This window comes from Phyllosticta citribraziliensis (genome assembly GCF_038025025.1).
Source record: "Phyllosticta citribraziliensis strain CPC 17464 chromosome Unknown J3D65scaffold_1, whole genome shotgun sequence".
Classification (NCBI taxonomy): domain Eukaryota; kingdom Fungi; phylum Ascomycota; class Dothideomycetes; order Botryosphaeriales; family Phyllostictaceae; genus Phyllosticta; species Phyllosticta citribraziliensis.
In genome coordinates, this window is record NW_027117338.1 from 2,542,469 (window position 1) to 2,558,561 (window position 16,093).

The window sequence follows — 16,093 nt, forward strand, 5'->3', positions numbered from 1 at the left end:
AAATAAAGGTTATTATAGTAAAGCCTTACTAAAAACCTTAATACTATAGCCTAGCTAATAAAGGTAATAAGTATAATCTATATAGCTAATTAATTATATAGATGTTATATTATATAAGGTACTAATTATATTGTATAATATAATGTTGCGCAATGCCATAAATCTATAAAGGCAATTGTATGGAATTGCTAACAACTCTGTCGAGGCGGCTTGGATGCTCGTTGTGGACAAGTTTTGAGAATTCATGTTTTTTTCCACGTAGTACTCCTCCGCTTCTTTCCTCGCCAGCATTCCATGCTTTCCCCAGCAAGCCTCGGGAGCTAGAGACAAACCAAGAGCAGATCATGTTCGACAGCGGGCCAGTCGAGATTCGGAGTGCCTTGACGACACCCCTGTCGCCTCGTTACATCACTCGCATGGAGCTACCCGGTTGATCAGGCGACAACATCAACATCAAGGAAGTAGACCATCTTCGCATCTCTGCACTTCAACAGACCCAGCATCTCAGTCTTTCGCGTTCTGACTTTGCTTGCCAAACCAACCCGTCCCAGCATTCCTCACCCCTCTTTGTTCTGTCAACGCCAGACCCGTGAGTGGGGTCCACGGCAGCATCAACGGACTGGGGGCACATTATCCGCCAAAAGCAACGCGGGGCCAAAGAAAATCGAAATCATGGTCGCAGTGGATCGCGGACACCAAAATCCGCTTTTCTTCGATGAATTCAACGCGACGAGCTACGGCGGATCTCTAAAAGAGCAAGGAAAGGTCGGAAAAGAGGCATTTTGGCAAGCAAGTGATGACCCGGACGAGCAACTGAGACGTTGCTGGCGGCTGCAGACGTGCGGGTCGTGCTTGAGCGAGGGAGGTGGGAGGTCATGTGGGTGGTGTCCGTTGGTGAGTTTTATTTCCCTATCCTACTGCTCTCTTGTCGCCGGCCATAATCAACCACATCGATTACCAGCGCACATCTACAAGACTTTTCCTGATCCCCGAATATGACCACCACCTCATCCACTCTTGAGCCTTCCAATCTCTCCTTCTATTTCCACCACCACCAAGCACAAATCTAACAACCTACCCCTCGGTCCGCAGTCATCAACATGCGTCGCGCTGCCCACCTCCCCACGCTCCCTCCCCCTCATCCTGCTCCCCCTCGCCCACCCCGACATCTGCAGCCAGCCGTCCGAGCGCTTCGAACTGCGCACCAAGTCGTTTGGCCGCGACAGCTGCAACGTGTCGACGCTAACGGTGCTGACGGCCGTCGTCGCCGCCGCGTGCGGCGTCGCGCTCGTCTTCTTGGCGTGGGCGCTCTGGCGCGCCGGCGGTGGGCTGTGGAGGAGCTGGAGGGAGGCGCGGGGTGGGACGGAGTTGTTGGTCGAAGAGGATGGCGTCTGTGGGCAGAGGAGGACGTGGCGCGTTTGGGAGAGAGGTGATGGGAAGGATGGATGGCGGGGGTTTGTGAGGAGGTGGAAGTGGTTCACGGGTGGGAAGCGGGAAGAGGACAGTGCGGATGCGGAGAGGAGAGCTTTGTTGGATCAGGAGGAGCAATGATGTTTCGCATGGAATCTATGGCTTCTTCTACTGCATGTACTCGAGTGTCTTAGGGACAAGGCCTGCTGGCGCTGGGTGAATATGGAGCATCACACTAGGTGTCGAAAGAAATGATAGTTCGTAGGTGTCAAACATGATGGCGGGAAACCACAGTTCCCTAAACACAAACGTGATGGCGGATGACTGCTCCCTGTGCATAGCTGTGGTGCTGGACTGCTCCTGACATGGAGGCGGAGTGCTAGGAACCAAGGCTCAGTACTTTCTACACCACAGCGGCATCGCGACACCAAAATAGCATGTGCGAGGAACACGCAAGTCCTGAGTACCTAGATGTCAGGTAGGTAGAAGAACGAACAGCAATTAATTGACTGCATGTACGAGCGCCATGCCTCCTGCTAGCAATCAAAGCCAGCTCAGAAACAGCCTCCACCGACAAGCAGCAAAAACAGCAGCACGCCGACAAAAAGATTAAAAAGACTCGCCAATGGTGCGCGAACCTCGACTCAAACGTCGCGTCACAGCACTGCCTAAAAAAGATCCAGGCCAGCCCTCCATCCGCTTTTGGGCGAATAATAGTCAGTCAGTCCATGTGGATCAGACTGCCCCCGGAACCCACTCTGGCCACCCGCGAAATCCCGGTTTGATGAGATAATGCTCGCGTTTTTGGTTGATAAAGGTGCACTTGCACCCAGCGTACGCCACAACGGTGACTGCATTTGGCTCACTGACTTGAAGGCGGATGGACACACTGGACTGTTGCCGACAATTGGTCTACGATTGAATTATTTTGTCTCCGCATATTCTAATCCAAGCCCAGCCACTCCTCGCTGCCGTCCGAGTCCTCGCCGCCTGCGCTCTCGACGCCGCTCATCTCATCTCCCTCCACAAGCCTCAAAACATCGTCAACGCCATTGGCCTGTTTCGCGCCAACCGGCTGCGCCAACAAATAGTCAATCGCGTACACGTTGTCGTCGACCAGTCGCGCCACCTCCCTCTGCACCTTGGCCACGGCCTTCTGCACTGCTCGCAGCTCAGGCGCAAAGTCGCCCTGGCGGTCCTTCAGCACGCGGCCGTGCTTGGTAAGCAGCGCCTCGATCCACCGCAAATTGAACTCGAGGTGCGGCGACTCGTCCGCCTGCACCGCGACGAAGCGCAGGAGGCGGCCGAGATAGACTTGAGGAAGGTCCTTGACGACGAGAGGAATGTCTTCGACTGGCGTGCCGTAGTAGACGCGCGCAATCAGACCACGCTCGTTGAGACGGAAGGCCATGGCCAGAGCACGGAGGAAGTGGCCTTCCTTGAGCGCTTGCAGGGTTGTGTCCGGTGTGACCGTCACGTCCAAGTCGAACGGATCGAACTGGAGCGTATTGTCCAGAGAATAGATGAGCAGGCCTTCAGTGCTTGCAGCACAGAATGCACGTCCGGTAGGAGAGAAATTGACAGCGGGCACGCGTACTTCCGGTCTCGTTCGCCGCACGCTCATGTCACCGCCGCGCTGGGCACCAGGGAGAATGCGGTCGCCCGCCAGGCGGTCTTCTAGGTCGGATGCGTCTCCCGTCTCGTCAATGAGACCGCGAGGGCCGCCCTCGCCGAGCAGCTTGCTGTTGAGGAATTCTTGAGTACCGTCAAGGGACAGATTGACACTAACGGTGTATTTCTTGAGGAGAACTCCAGAAAGGACGTCGTACAAGCAAATGTACTTGCTGTTACCACCTGCGAGCACGCAAGTACCATCCGCGCTGTAAGCCACAGTCTGGAAGGCTTTGGTGCCGGCGACATTGGCAGCCGTCCGCCGGTCGGTGATTTTGCGCCCGCCAGACACGTCGCGTCGGCCATCGACGCCGCCAACTTGCGTTGCCTCCGAAACAGAGTAGAAGGATAGTTGTCCATCGAGGGTAGAGACGGCAATTTGCTTCGAGTCTGGCCGGAAAGCCAGGTCGAGAACGTCCGATTGCAGCTGGATTGGCTCGCTTGTTTGGGTCCTGGCGAAAATATCCCATATACGCACGGTGTGGTCCCAGCTACCGCTTACGACGTTGCCGCCGTTGGGCGCAAATGCAAGACTGGAGACGGGCGCCTCATGGCCCGACAAGGTGTCAAGCAATTGCCCCGTTTGGACGGACCACACGTGAATATCGGGATCATCACGCGAGCCAGCGCAAATGACTTCGCCGCTAGGGTCAACGGCAATGGAGGAGAAGGCGAGGCGTCTTGGGGCTGTGAAGGTGCGGAAGTTTCGGTAACGGATGAGGTCCCATGCTCTTACTGAGCCGTCGAGCGATGCGGTGAAGAGGACATTGCCCCGTTTTGCAAACTCGCAGGCCGTTACGCCGCTGGTGTGTTCGGTAAAAGTGACGATACAAAACCCCGAAGCAGTGTCCCAAACTTTGATCTTGCCGTCGTCGGCGCAGGTTACTATCCTTTGGCCGTCTGGGGAATAAACGATGGAGTTCATAGAGTCAAAGTGGCCCTGCTGCTTGAGAATGTATGACTCGGACTGCCACTCCCAGACCAGGAGCTGGCCGAGTTTTGATGCGCCAAATGCCAGCCATTCGCCGGTCTTGTTGATTGTGACGTAGTCAATGTCGTTTTGGGAAATGCTAATTCGATCAGCTATTGGTTGCAATGCCAAAGTTGAGTACTCACCTCAGGGTCTGGATGGTTGAGAATTCGGGCAGCTCGTATATTCCAAAGATGCCGTTGGAAAATCCAACGACAAGGAGATTTGACTCGGCGTGAAACGCTGCGCATGTGACCGTCGCGTTGTTTTGCAAGAAGAAGTGCTTCTCGGCAATTCTCCACCGCTCAGTCCCTTCGGCCTCTTCATCGTCCACATCATTTCGAGGCAGATACTCCCATCGAAAAAGTGCGCCGTCTTTGCTCACAGTGTACATCTGCATTCACATCAGCGCCGCCTCAGGTCGTGTCGATAGCGAATAAACCCACAATTTCTTGATTTTTCGAAAACCAGGCGCCCACGACAGCTTGACGGTGCCCTGCCAATGTTGTAGGAACAAAACCTTCCTCCGGGTCCAGGCTCCATATCCTTGCGGTCAAATCTTTGGACGCAGTCAGGAAAAATCTCGAGTCGGACGACCACTCTATGCTCTGGACAAGGTCGTAGTGGCCGGTATATACGCGATGTCTGACGAATGGCGCAAACTCCAATTCGCCATCGTTGCCAGAGTCGGGAGTCGAGGGGGTATGCCAGACTTCGACTTGTCTGCCAATGGCTGCGGCGAATTGGCGACCGGACGGCGCGAAAACGAGGGACGATACGGGCGACTTGAAGGAAAAGTGGTAGAGGGCTATGCGCCTAGGGACGTTTGAGAGAATGGCGCGGCCATCCTCGTCGACGGTGAGCAGGAGATTGCCCTGAGGATTTAATGCGATGCGGTGGATATTTCTGCGGTGCGCAAAGGGGAGAGTGAATGACTTGTTGCTTCAATCTTGTCAGCCGGAGAGGAATGTCAGGAATGCAGGACGCGGTACTTGACGAGGTCGAAGAGGGTGACGCGGTTGCCGACTGGCGACAGCAGACAGGTGCCGTCGGGGGTGAAGAGAAGGTTTCCTCTGCTGTATACGGTGCCTAGCAGGTTGGAGAACTGGACGCGGGTCAGCACAGAGGAGGTCAAGCGTCAGGGAGGCATGCGCACCTTGAAGTCGGTCTTCATTGTGTGGAGTGTAGGTAATGTGCCAATTATCGATAGCGCAGGCCGTGAACTTTTTGCTGGAGTCCGGGTCCTGCCTGCGGTGGTCCATGCGTCTTGGCGCGCGGGCGGCGTTTGGCGGACCAAGATCTCCGCTAGCGCCTTCCCCCAGGCACTGCACGCACCGAAGGGGGAACTTCATCTTAGGGGCTGCTGCTGCTACATCCCGACCTCCTCCTCCGTTCCGTCCCCGTCGTCTCGCACGCCCAACCTGAACCCACTCCCACGCGCTCGACTTGTCCAACTTCTTCCACTCGCTCACTCCGCACCCTCTCTTGCTGCAGCCAGCTTTTCCACGCTGCCCCCAGTCGCTTGTGAGTATCGCTGGCTCAGGGGCTTCCGCCTCCATTCGCTCACCTCCCCCAGCCATCCACTCTCGCCCACCTTCAGGCATCGCGCCTTAGAACCGTCCAAATGTCCGAATCCGCCTCCCCGATTGGCATTGCCAATGTAAGTGTCCTCATGCATGCCATGCGCGCCCATTGCTGACCTTGTTTACAGCTCCCCAACCAACGGTACTTGGCCCTCCACCCTCTCATCGCGGATTGACCCTGACCCATTCACAGCCACAAGATCGTCGCCAAGCGTGGTGCCGCTTTCACGGTCATGGTGAGATGTCACGAGCGCCATTGGCCGTTGTGTTGGTGTTGACGATCAACAGGTCGCTGGCGAGTCTGGCTGCGGAAAGACGACCTTCATCAATACCCTCTTCTCGACCACCATCAAGAACTATGCCGACCACAAGCGCCGCCATGCCAAGCAGATTGACAAGACGGTCGAAATCGAAATCACAAAGGCCGAGTTGGAGGAGAAGTTCTTCAAGGGTCAGTCCGACGATACCCGCCCGCTGGCGTCAACTTACACTCCACAGTCCGCCTTACCGTCATCGACACTCCCGGATTCGGAGACTATGTCAACAACCGCGACTCGTGGCAGCCCATTATCGAATTCCTCGATGACCAGCACGAGTCTTACATGCTGCAAGAGCAGCAGCCCAAGCGCCAGGACAAGATTGACCTTCGCGTGCATGCCTGCTTGTACTTCATCCGTCCCACCGGTCACACCTTGAAGCCTCTGGACATTGAGGTCATGAAGCGCCTCTCGTCGCGCGTCAACCTCATTCCTGTCGTTGCCAAGGCCGACACATTGAGCCCCATCGACTTGGCCAAGTTCAAGCAAAGGGTTTGTTCATCCCTGCGTTGGGGGCGTACCATCAATTGACACAGAACAGATCCGCAACGTAATCGAGGCCCAGGGAATCAAGATTTACCAGCCCCCGCTCGAGGAGGACGATGAGGCCGGTCTCCAGCACGCGCGTAGCCTGATTGCCGCCATGCCCTTCTCCGTCATTGGTTCCGAGAAGGATGTCCAGACCGGTGACGGCCGCACCGTCAAGGGTCGCCAGTATGCTTGGGGTGTTGCCGAGGTTGAGAATGAGGAGCACTGCGACTTTAAGAAGCTCCGCGCCATTCTAATCCGCACCCACATGCTCGACCTCATCCACACGACCGAGGAGACCCACTACGAGGCCTACAGGGCGCAGCAGATGGAAACTAGGAAGTTCGGCGAAGCCCGGCCAAGGAAGCTGGACAACCCCAAGTTCAAGGAAGAGGAAGAGGCACTGCGCAAGCGCTTCACGGAGCAGGTCAAGGTCGAGGAGCAGCGTTTCCGCCAGTGGGAGCAGAAGCTCATCGCCGAGCGCGACCGTCTTAACAAGGATCTGGAACAGAGCCACGCTGTCATCAAGCAGCTCGAGGCCGAGGTCGAACAGCTCCAAGGCAGCATCACCCGCTCTGGTCGCCGTTAGACCGTTTCGCCAGCATAGGTTTTTCCTTTCTTCTGATACCTCTCGTTTTCAGGTCTTCTTCTTAAGTTTGTAATGCCAATCGCCAAGCCTCAGACCTGGAAATGGCTGCCGGTTTTGGTGTGACTGCGGGCTCTTTTCCATTCACTTTTTGTTCTTTTTGTTGCAGTGGTTGGGGCGGGTTCAATTGCTTTCTAGGAGCGAATTGCTGGTGCAGGGAAGCATAAAATCTGGAGAGGCATCAGTTAATACGATAACTTCGCCTGGGCTGTAGATTAATCAAGCTTGACGCATTCAATTGATTGGCATGCAGTTGACAGACGAATGGTGTCACTGGGTGCTGCTCGGAGCTTCGGGAGGCGCCGCCAGAGATAAGATGGTGAATCAGCTCAGGTTGCGCCGACCACCGCGTCAACTCCAACAACTTCAACCCAATTCCCAAGAAGACACGACATGACATGACGGCGCATTTTCCGACTCAGCAGATCGCAAGCCTCTCTGGCCACAATGGTAATTCTTCACCACACCCGATGTTTGATTTCATATCAATAATCGATGCAGTAGTTATGACAATCTCACAGGCCCCGTCCACGCCTTGACCTACAGCGCCGGTCTTGGACAATATGTACGTCCACCCGATCCATGGTCTCCCTTCTCGTCCGACCCAGATGTCTCACAAAAATTCGCAACGTAGGTCCTCACGGGCTCCTCGGACCGCACGATCCGGCTCTTCAACGCGAACAAAGCGTCGCTGGTGCAGTCGTACACGGGCCACGGCTACGAAGTGCTCGACATCTCGGTGACGGAGGACAATGCGCGGTTCGCCAGCTGCGGTGGCGACAAGAGCGTCTTCGTGTGGGACGTGGCGACGGCCAAGACGGTGCGCCGCCTGGCGGGGCACGTCAGCCGGGTCAACAGCGTCGCGTGGGGCGCGGCCGCGGACGTGTTGGTGAGCGGTACGTCTGAACCACCCATCCATACATCCATAGCTGTCTTGGGCGCTGCTGCCACGGCACGGCGGTCTGGTTCAAGTCGTTGCAAGAATGGAACGCTGACGAGTGGTGCTTGGACGAACAGGCAGCTTTGACGCTTCGGTGAAGCTGTGGGACCTCAAGTCGCAAAACAACAAGCCGCTCATGTCGCTCGAAGAGGCGCGCGACGGCGTGTCGAGCGTCGCCGTCGTCGAGCATCAGATCTTCGCCGGCAGCGTCGACGGGCGCGTCCGCACGTACGACATTCGCATGGGCATGGTGTACGAGGACGTTGTTGGCCGTAAGGGTCCCTTTACCCCCTCTCGTAGCCGTCTCCTCCTCGAGATGCGTGCCTTGAGGCTGCAGAATGTAGTGGATGTTTGGGTTCTGACAGGAGCTTGCAGATCCAGTCACATCCCTCTCGCCGACGAAGCTCGCCGACTCGGTCCTCGTCAGCTCGCTCGACTCGACTCTGCGCCTCATGGACCTCGCCAACGGCAAGCTTCTGCAAGCCTTCAAGTCTCCAGACGTACGTTTCCCTTTCGCCTCATCCTGCCTACCTGCCTGCATCTCTCCTCAACAGCCCTCTCCCTCTTCCCCCTTCCCCCCCCCCCCCCCCCCCCCCCCCCCCCTTGGCTCTGGAACCTCAGCTGACATGCCGGCACACAGTACACAAACACAGCCTACCGCATCCGCTCGACCCTCGCCAACAAGGACGCCATAGCGCTGTCTGGCAGCGAAGACGGCGCCGTTGTCGCGTGGGACGTAGTGAGCGGCGAGGTCATTCACACGCTGCAGCAACAGCAGCAACAGCAGCCACCACAAGGTACCGCCGTTGCTGGCAAGAAGAACGTCGTCGTCAGCGCTGTGGCGTGGTGTCCCGGCCGGCGCAAGGAGTTTGCGAGCGCAGGCGGCAACGGCGACGTTGTGCTGTGGGGTGTTCCGGACGAGTAGATGCGATTACGTGAGTGGCATGCAAGTAGACGGACGGGGAGTAGTTGTTGCTGGAACGAGAGGTCAAGAGCGAGAAGAAGCATCCGGGCATCCTCACAGAATAGTTCCATGGATCAAAGGACATGTAACCTAAGCGCAGCGCAAAAAGCAGTACCCAAGCTTCGACTCATCAAAGCCTTCTTACAGGTGTAGTTTGCTACTCACATACCTATATACAGAGCCCCCCCATTTTTCCGTTTTTTTCCCTAGCCAACCGAAAAGTAAGAAGCGTGAAAGGAGGAGAATAGAGGTACTAACAATGAAAAAGACAAGACGGGGGAAGAATTAGAAGGAAAGAGAAAAATAGGGAAATGAAGCTGCTTCTACAAGGAAGAGAGGAAAGATGTTGACGGGGCTGGTTTGTCGTGTTGTTTTGGTTTTGGTTTTTGTGGACTGCCAGTCCCGCGCCCTGAATCAATGGACCGACCGACCCATGCGTCTTCGAAGGGTGGATGCTGCCGTTTAGATCTTCTTGATGCTGGGGACCAGAATGCTTCCTACCCGCGCTGATCCAACAAGATGGTTCCTCCCAAGTCCTGGTGGTTTGTGCATGTGAGCTGGTAACAGGCCTCGCATATATTCAAGCTTTCTCCTCGCCAACAAAGGGAACGCTGACGAGCGACGGGTTCGTGCTCATGTGCGCCTTGTTTTTATATGAAGCCGTTGTCTGGCAGGCCGCCGTCGCTGCCGTCAGTGCCGCCACCTCTCAGCGCCTCCATGGCCCGGCCCAGCTCCGCCTCGGCAACCATGACGGTCCCGGCCCGCGCGGTGCTCAGGTAGCTCATCTCAACGGCATCGGGGAGCAGGTCTACGCCGTCGGCAAGGCCACCAAAAGCGGAACCGTTGACCGCCGCCGTCGCCCCCCAACCAGCGCCGACCCCACACGCGCGCAGCGACGACGAGGTTGTGCCGCCGACCAGACGGCCGGCCACGCCGCACACGATGCCCGTGCTCTCGAGGGGCAGGTCGCGCAGGTCGAGCGTGATGGGGACGAGGACGTCCTCCTTGGAGCCGAGCAGCACGGCGGGCGCGAAGTTGTGCAGCAGCCGCTTCTCCAGCAGCACCGACGCCGGCTCCGTGTCCGTCAGCGTCAGCGAGAGGAACGTCGGGTGCGGCGCCGTGATGAGGCTCTTGACCAGCCCCAGGTGCAGCAGGTCCTCTGGCCGCGGCGCCGCCGTCGTCTCCCCGCCGCTGCCGCCGTTGGCGTGGTGCCCGTTGGACGACAGGAACATGGAGCCGCTCAACGGCCGCGTCGCCGTCGACCCGGTGCTCGTTTCCTTGCTGCCGGCGCATTGGACGAGCCGGATCGACGGGTCGACGGCGAAGACGACGTTGCGCCGTTTGAGCAGCGCAAACGTGCGCGTCTCGAGCTCGTTGATGCTCGTCGGGGGCGGCGTCCCTGGCGTCGATGGCAGGTCAAACGACGACGCCGACGACCGGTTGTGCGAGCTGGCGGTCGCTGCGGCTGTGGGGTTGACGTAGGACGACGTCGTATCTTCAAAGGCGAATCCGCGGTCTTCGAGCGCCTTGACAACCTGCTCGCGCGCCCGCAGCGGTACGAGGATGTAGTCAGAGAAGTAGGTTGTGATGAAGAAGATGGAGCTGCGGCGCTTGTCAGAACGTGATTCTCGAGCACGGCTGAAAGTTACCCAGGGCAGGGATGCGCTTGGTAAGAGGAAAGGTGCACTTACATGCCGGCCATTGCAAGCGGGCTCGTCAATTCTAGTACGCGCTGTCCCGCGTCGAGGCCTTCGCCATCGACTTGCATCACAATGTAGTCTTCATGCGTGATTGACACCTGATCCCGATTCTCAGGATCTAGGTGGTCCCGGACAGAAGTAAAAAGATCCTCGGCCAATTCCCTGGAGCACGCAATGGAGCATTCGACGGGCGTGATTGAAATGTTGGTAAAAGGGTGCTCGTACGCCCACGACTTTCTTGGGCGGGCAGAACCATTGCTCCCGGCGCTGCTGGGCCTGCTCGCGGGAAGCAGCAGGCGGAGGATGGGCTGCAGGAAATTAGAGTAGAGGTGCAGCGGGATGTGAATCAGGGCAAGCTGAGTATCCTGCCACAGCAGCACCATGTCAGCGGCAGTCAGATTCTTGTAGCAGGCAGGCAGAGAAAAGAAAACAAAAGGGGACAGCAACGGATTGGTGGTAGCTGAACACAGGCACGACGTGAGGCCGATTATATAAGAGGGCGCGCGACTTTTACGCGACGCCACACGGCGAATGATAGCGATATCAATGCAAGGCATGAGCGGCCTCCATACGGCGCACAAGGTGACGAGAGTGAAAATTGATATCCATAAAAAGCGGGAACCCACTCACAAGGAATTGGATGTGCGCGCTGAGAAGCGTCATGGACGCTTCCATGGCTCGCGCAGGCGCAACGAGGACCCCACAACCGACAGGCACTCACCCGATAAGACGGGCCCAGAAGAGGTGGAAAGGGCCACGAGAGGGAGATAGACGATCCGATTGATCTCGCCACGGATGGGAGCGATGTGAGCTGGCTGCCCGGGCGGGACAGGGCAGAAGTGCCGCGGCTGGATTGAGCTACGTGCAGGAACGTCGTCTTGTTCCTGAAAAAGGTCGTCGCCAAAAGCAAGGCTTTGCGCGTCGCCGAGGAGGGATTTTTCTCTTTCGGATATACACCTTTTTTTTTTTTTTTCTCTCTCACACTCGACGATGTGACTCAGCGGTTGATGTGCTCTTGTCCGACGGGCCAGTGGGAAGTATCGTTCTTGAAGTTCATACCCAGATGCAGCCCGATTGGGGAGGATTCAAGGCGCAAAGGGATTGAGGTCAGAGGGAGGGAGTAGGTGGCACGGTGGTGAGACTTGTGTGCGTGTGTTGAGGAGAGAGGGAGGATGAGGTGCGAATAAAGGGCCTGGCGGGCCGTGGGGTCAGTGAGGTGAGGTGAGCTTGGCGGCGACGAGAGAGCGTAAGACCGGGAGAGAGCGAGAGCGAGAGAGACAGAGAGAGAGGGAGGGAGGGAGTTGTTCGAGGGCAGTTCCCCGCTTGCCTGATCGGATCTGCCGTGTACCTGAGCAGCCGAATCTAAGCGCAGCGCAGCGCACTGGGAAGAAAGAGGCCTTATCAGCGGCGGCCACGGCGGCTGCCCAGCGTAAAATAGTGAATGGGCAATAATAAATCCATACATAGTAATGACATGTTGGCGGTACGTCGTGCTCCGCTTCCAGAGAGACCCTGATGATCCGCCGCCTCCCGGCTCAATGGTTGGCCAACACCATCTTTGTCTCTCTTCTCCTCACTCCCCTCGTCCTTCGTCCGTCGTCCCCTCACCACCACCATCGGCGTGGGGGTCATCGTGACCACCCTCCACCTCCACCTCCACCTCAGCCCGCTCGCCGCCCCAGCCGCGCCATACATTTTCGCCGCCACCGACTCCATCCAATTCCCTCTCGCGTGGAATCGCGACACGTCCCGCCAAGCTGCCAACCCTACAATCGCTCACTCCGCTGAGAACCTGCATGGCGACGCTGCTATGCATCCGGCAACCCGCAGCGGTTTACCCACCACCTCCGACCCTGTCTGCCAACCTTTGTGCCACACACCAACTGTTCTTGACGAGCGGGGATTCTAGATCCTCTGCACATGCCCGCAACGTCCTGAACACCCTGGCCCAATCGACTTTGAAGCCTCTCCCTCTCATCGCCTTCCTTTGCAAACGCCGCAGAGACCCTGGACGAACGCTCTGGCTTCATGCACCTCGACTGCTCCCAACCAGCATCCTATTCAATTCTCCTGGCGCATGCCTTGCTCCCCATTTTCAGGCCAGCTTCGCAAGAACAAGGGTTGGAAACGCGCCGTACCGGCCGTCACTGCAGGGCCCGGCCCGAACAGTCCGACTTGCTGCACCCGAACGAGTCAAGCCAACGCATGTCTATAGTTACAGCTGGCTCTGTTCGGTTTTCCTGCCGTCGCGACGACCATCTCACATGCACCTTTGCCCTGGAAATGCCAAAAGCTGAGGTGACATCAGCCAAGGAACCAACGGCCGGTAGGCAACAGGGTCCCAAAGTGGCGATATGCGCGTCCGTCTGCTGTCTATAACCTTAAGGCGAAAAAGCAAGCAAGGGCAACGAGGCAGTATCACCAGAGTGGCACGCAACGGCTTTCAAAAGAGGTGATTTTCATGCGCTTATACTCGCTTCGGGCTGTTGCTCGTTGCTACAAAAAGGGACACTCCGGTCATCCTTGACCACATCAGGACAGCGGCAATCCATCCCAACAGTGGTCAGCTGAAGACTGCCTGAGGTCATCGTGGGATCAATTCGCATCGCCTGCCAACCTAAGCCTTGCTCGTTCCAGCCTGCAAGAGCTTCTCTGCCGCCCTCTCCGCCACCGCCACGATCAAAGCACTAGGATTGGTGCTGCCAATGTTTGGGAAAATGGATGCATCCACAACGTACAGGTTGTCCGTCCCATATACCTTGGTGTCGGTGTCAACCACTGACGTACCATTCTGCAAGCCTGAATCAGAGCCCATTTTGGCTGTTCCGACCCAGTGATTGGCCGAGCGCTTCGACGACGTGACTGCGGCACTGTTGACAAAAGCTTCAGCAGTGGTATTCGCGGCCGGCGAGATCCACGTGATGCCCGGGTCCTTCTTCATCGCTGCCAGGAGGTTCTCGACGCCCTGAATGACAGCCGCCTTGTCTTCGTCCGTGCGCAGCCATGGCTTGGTGCTGACAGTCATGCTCAGCCCGCTGTCGATGGTCAGAACGCCGCGAGACGTCGTCCCCCGGCCCAGATACTGCGAAACGGTGAATGCATTGTCGGTCGAGCCCTCAATGTGCGTCGTCCACTGGATTTGGCGAGTGATGCCGTCGGAGCCCGTAATCTCATCCCACGCAATGGGTCCAATGTTTGGAGATGCTTGGGCCATCATACCAGTCCGCCCATTGAGATACGAGGACTTGTCGGCCGCGACTGGAGTGTCCCAGCAGCCGTTCCAGTTGTACTGAGTGACGTTCTTGTGGGAAAACACCAGGTTCGTGTTCACATGGTCGTTGAGGTTTTGTCCGACTGGTAGGTCGATCCACTGGTCCTGGCTGATCATGGTGGCGCCGTCGGTCTCGCTGCCGTTGACAACTTGGAGCTGCGCCTCGGGCCCGATGCCGCTGCGGAACAGGATCTTGGGGGTTCCAAAGGCACCTGCAGACAAGATGACCCGGCCCGAGCTGGGCGTGACGTTGATGGTTCCGCACAAGCCGCCAGAGCCGTTCGATTCGACCTCGACGCCGGTCACGCGTCCGCCATTGCGGACCACGCGCCGCACCGAAGTGTTCAACACCATCTTGAAGTTTTTGCGCGCGTTGGCGCTTACCAGGTAGGTAGCCATGGGCCCGCCACGCTCACCGTGAGAAAATGCGTATGGAGTCAAGGAAAAGGAGTGGTTCTTGTTGTTCGGCACGTCATTGGCCTCGACCTGCTTCCAGCCTCCGGCTGCAAGCGCACCCTGGACGACGTGGAAGCCCTGTTGCTCGTAGAGCTTGCCATCCATGGAAGTGGCGTACGAACTGGGGATGCGCTCAAAGACGCGATCGACGGCCGGCGACATGTCTGCCGCCTTCCATCCCGTGGGAAAGTTGGTGTCCCAGTCAGCATCAGGAGCCCTCCACCAAAGCGCTGAGTTGATGGCCGTGCCGCCACCCAGGACGCAGCCGGCCATTTGGTCAAAGTCGGTGCATGCAATGTTGGCCGAGTCGCTCCAGATGCTGTTGATGAGACCAGGCACGTCGAAGCGTGTGAGGTTCGTTCCAACGAGCCATGATGGCCGCCAGTTGTCGTATGGGTCAGAGCTGTTGGTGCTGTTGGTGCTCCCACTGTTCACCCAGCGGCCAGAAGATGGCGGGCCTCGCTCAATCAGGAGCACGCTCTTGCCAGACTCGGACAGCTTGTCGGCGAGCGGAATGCCTGCGGCACCCCCACCAACGACAATGTAATCGTAGGTGGCATTGGGAGCATTCGTCGCCGTACATGCCGCCGTCGCGGTCGACGAGGCCGCCTGAGTTTGGGTCGCGGTAGGCGCGGGAGTCGCCTTGGATGCCCACGCGGTATAATCAGCATTCCTGGCACTGGCGACGGGGAGGCCGAACTGGCCCATGCCGTTGTTGTGCTGCTGAATGGTACCGCTGTCATCTGAGACGGGCGACGGATCGTCGACGGCCTGCGCCCAACCAATGACCTCGCTCTCGCCCGTCGGCGGCTGCGAACCGGCGCTGCCATCCTGGTCCCAGAACCAACACCACTGGCAGCGGTAGATCAGCTCAAAGTTGGTGTCGTTGATCTTGTGTGAGATGGGGCTGAGCGTGGCATTTCCCGTGTACGCCTTGGGCTCGGTATACCCCGTTGCGTATCGAAACGACGTTCGAACGGTGTCGTCGCCGTCAGCCCACGCAATCAGCAGCAACGACGAGGTCATGCCTCCGGCGTGGCTCAATCCGCTCCATCCCGCCCCCTTGATCCGCGAGCCCACCAGTCGCCCGATGTACTCGTCGTTGCTACCCGCGTTGGCCTCGTCCGGCAGCGCGAATCCAAACTCGAACCCGCCGGCCGTGTTGGTCGTTGCCACGCTCATTTGCCAAAACTTGATGCCGGTCGTCTCATCGGTGTAGGCGTAGCCCTCTGTTGCGGCAGAGACGAGCGGCGCTGCGGCCAGAGAGAGGGAAGATACGAGCGCTGTGGTGAACTTCATGATTGCTAATTGGTAGACAGAATGTGGTTGAGATGAGAGGAAACGTAGGTGGGATGGAGGCGACCCGGCGCCTGAAGTTGCTTTCTGCTGCGAAAAAGGAGCAGCGACTTGAATGAAGGTGAATAGTTGGGATTGAGAAGAGAAGGACTGAATGAAGAGCTGCTGCAAACGCACAACGACAACAGCAGCGAAGCAAGAACGAAGGTAAGCGCCGCAGAAATGTAGGCGATGAAAGAAAGAACAGAAGTTGAAAAGAGGGATACAAACACTGCTTTTGTGGTCTCGCCGCCCTCCTACTCAGGCCTTGTCCTGGCCTTGTCTCGTCTCGTCTGGTCCGG

The 16,093-nt window shown here is 57.6% G+C and overlaps 6 protein-coding genes across 6 annotated transcripts; 3 read left to right on the top strand and 3 right to left on the bottom strand.

Moving 5' to 3' along the window:
- The first annotated feature begins 474 nt into the window (after nucleotides 1-474).
- Nucleotides 475-1,742, top strand: J3D65DRAFT_611106 (uncharacterized protein). Its single transcript, XM_066798870.1, has 2 exons — nucleotides 475-894; nucleotides 1,093-1,742. Exons 1-2 carry the CDS (start codon nucleotides 673-675, stop codon nucleotides 1,549-1,551), a joined length of 681 nt encoding a protein of 226 aa, XP_066660124.1. The 5' UTR covers nucleotides 475-672; the 3' UTR covers nucleotides 1,552-1,742.
- Nucleotides 1,743-2,309: 567 nt separating this feature from the next.
- J3D65DRAFT_611109 (periodic tryptophan protein-like protein 2) lies at nucleotides 2,310-5,320 on the bottom strand. Its single transcript, XM_066798871.1, has 5 exons — nucleotides 5,208-5,320; nucleotides 5,044-5,156; nucleotides 4,498-4,993; nucleotides 4,198-4,445; nucleotides 2,310-4,151 (listed from the first exon to the last, which is right to left on the bottom strand). Exons 1-5 carry the CDS (start codon nucleotides 5,223-5,225, stop codon nucleotides 2,354-2,356), a joined length of 2,673 nt encoding a protein of 890 aa, XP_066660125.1. The 5' UTR covers nucleotides 5,226-5,320; the 3' UTR covers nucleotides 2,310-2,353.
- Nucleotides 5,321-5,381: 61 nt separating this feature from the next.
- Nucleotides 5,382-7,416, top strand: J3D65DRAFT_611112 (cdc12 like protein). The gene is made up of 7 exons (XM_066798872.1): nucleotides 5,382-5,575; nucleotides 5,628-5,711; nucleotides 5,763-5,776; nucleotides 5,828-5,870; nucleotides 5,923-6,085; nucleotides 6,133-6,443; nucleotides 6,493-7,416. The coding sequence occupies exons 2-7, from the start codon at nucleotides 5,676-5,678 to the stop codon at nucleotides 7,066-7,068; spliced, it is 1,143 nt and encodes a 380-aa protein (XP_066660126.1). The 5' UTR covers nucleotides 5,382-5,575; nucleotides 5,628-5,675; the 3' UTR covers nucleotides 7,069-7,416.
- A 63-nt stretch (nucleotides 7,417-7,479) lies between these two features.
- On the top strand, nucleotides 7,480-9,210 carry J3D65DRAFT_611117 (WD40-repeat-containing domain protein). Its single transcript, XM_066798873.1, has 6 exons — nucleotides 7,480-7,575; nucleotides 7,647-7,690; nucleotides 7,760-8,021; nucleotides 8,143-8,337; nucleotides 8,441-8,565; nucleotides 8,706-9,210. The coding sequence occupies exons 1-6, from the start codon at nucleotides 7,524-7,526 to the stop codon at nucleotides 8,988-8,990; spliced, it is 963 nt and encodes a 320-aa protein (XP_066660127.1). The 5' UTR covers nucleotides 7,480-7,523; the 3' UTR covers nucleotides 8,991-9,210.
- A 469-nt stretch (nucleotides 9,211-9,679) lies between these two features.
- Nucleotides 9,680-11,404, bottom strand: J3D65DRAFT_643784 (ACT domain-containing protein; the record flags this gene model as incomplete). Its single annotated transcript, XM_066802106.1, has 5 exons — nucleotides 9,680-9,837; nucleotides 9,913-10,220; nucleotides 10,293-10,631; nucleotides 10,721-11,094; nucleotides 11,360-11,404. 5 exons carry the CDS (start codon nucleotides 11,402-11,404, stop codon nucleotides 9,680-9,682), a joined length of 1,224 nt encoding a protein of 407 aa, XP_066660128.1.
- Nucleotides 11,405-13,052: 1,648 nt separating this feature from the next.
- J3D65DRAFT_40686 (cellobiose dehydrogenase) lies at nucleotides 13,053-15,869 on the bottom strand. The gene has a single exon (XM_066795972.1). The coding sequence runs from the start codon at nucleotides 15,753-15,755 to the stop codon at nucleotides 13,347-13,349; it is 2,409 nt and encodes an 802-aa protein (XP_066660129.1). The 5' UTR covers nucleotides 15,756-15,869; the 3' UTR covers nucleotides 13,053-13,346.
- Between the last annotated feature and the right edge of the window lie 224 nt (nucleotides 15,870-16,093).

Coding starts and splice junctions, on each gene's coding strand:
- J3D65DRAFT_611106 (XM_066798870.1), top strand. CDS start 673: ATGGTCGCAGTGGATCGCGGACACCAAAATCCGCTTTTCTTCGATGAA. Junction 895..1,092: donor CATGTGGGTGGTGTCCGTTG/GTGAGTTTTATT, acceptor CTCGGTCCGCAG/TCATCAACATGCGTCGCGCT.
- J3D65DRAFT_611109 (XM_066798871.1), bottom strand. Junction 4,446..4,497: donor TTTCGAAAAATCAAGAAATT/GTGGGTTTATTC, acceptor ATGTGAATGCAG/ATGTACACTGTGAGCAAAGA. Junction 4,152..4,197: donor TCAACCATCCAGACCCTGAG/GTGAGTACTCAA, acceptor TGATCGAATTAG/CATTTCCCAAAACGACATTG.
- J3D65DRAFT_611112 (XM_066798872.1), top strand. CDS start 5,676: ATGTCCGAATCCGCCTCCCCGATTGGCATTGCCAAT. Junction 5,871..5,922: donor GTGCCGCTTTCACGGTCATG/GTGAGATGTCAC, acceptor GACGATCAACAG/GTCGCTGGCGAGTCTGGCTG. Junction 6,444..6,492: donor TGGCCAAGTTCAAGCAAAGG/GTTTGTTCATCC, acceptor GACACAGAACAG/ATCCGCAACGTAATCGAGGC.
- J3D65DRAFT_611117 (XM_066798873.1), top strand. CDS start 7,524: ATGACGGCGCATTTTCCGACTCAGCAGATCGCAAGCCTCTCTGGCCAC. Junction 7,691..7,759: donor GCGCCGGTCTTGGACAATAT/GTACGTCCACCC, acceptor TTCGCAACGTAG/GTCCTCACGGGCTCCTCGGA. Junction 8,022..8,142: donor CGCGGACGTGTTGGTGAGCG/GTACGTCTGAAC, acceptor TTGGACGAACAG/GCAGCTTTGACGCTTCGGTG.
- J3D65DRAFT_40686 (XM_066795972.1), bottom strand. CDS start 15,755: ATGAAGTTCACCACAGCGCTCGTATCTTCCCTCTCTCTGGCCGCAGCG.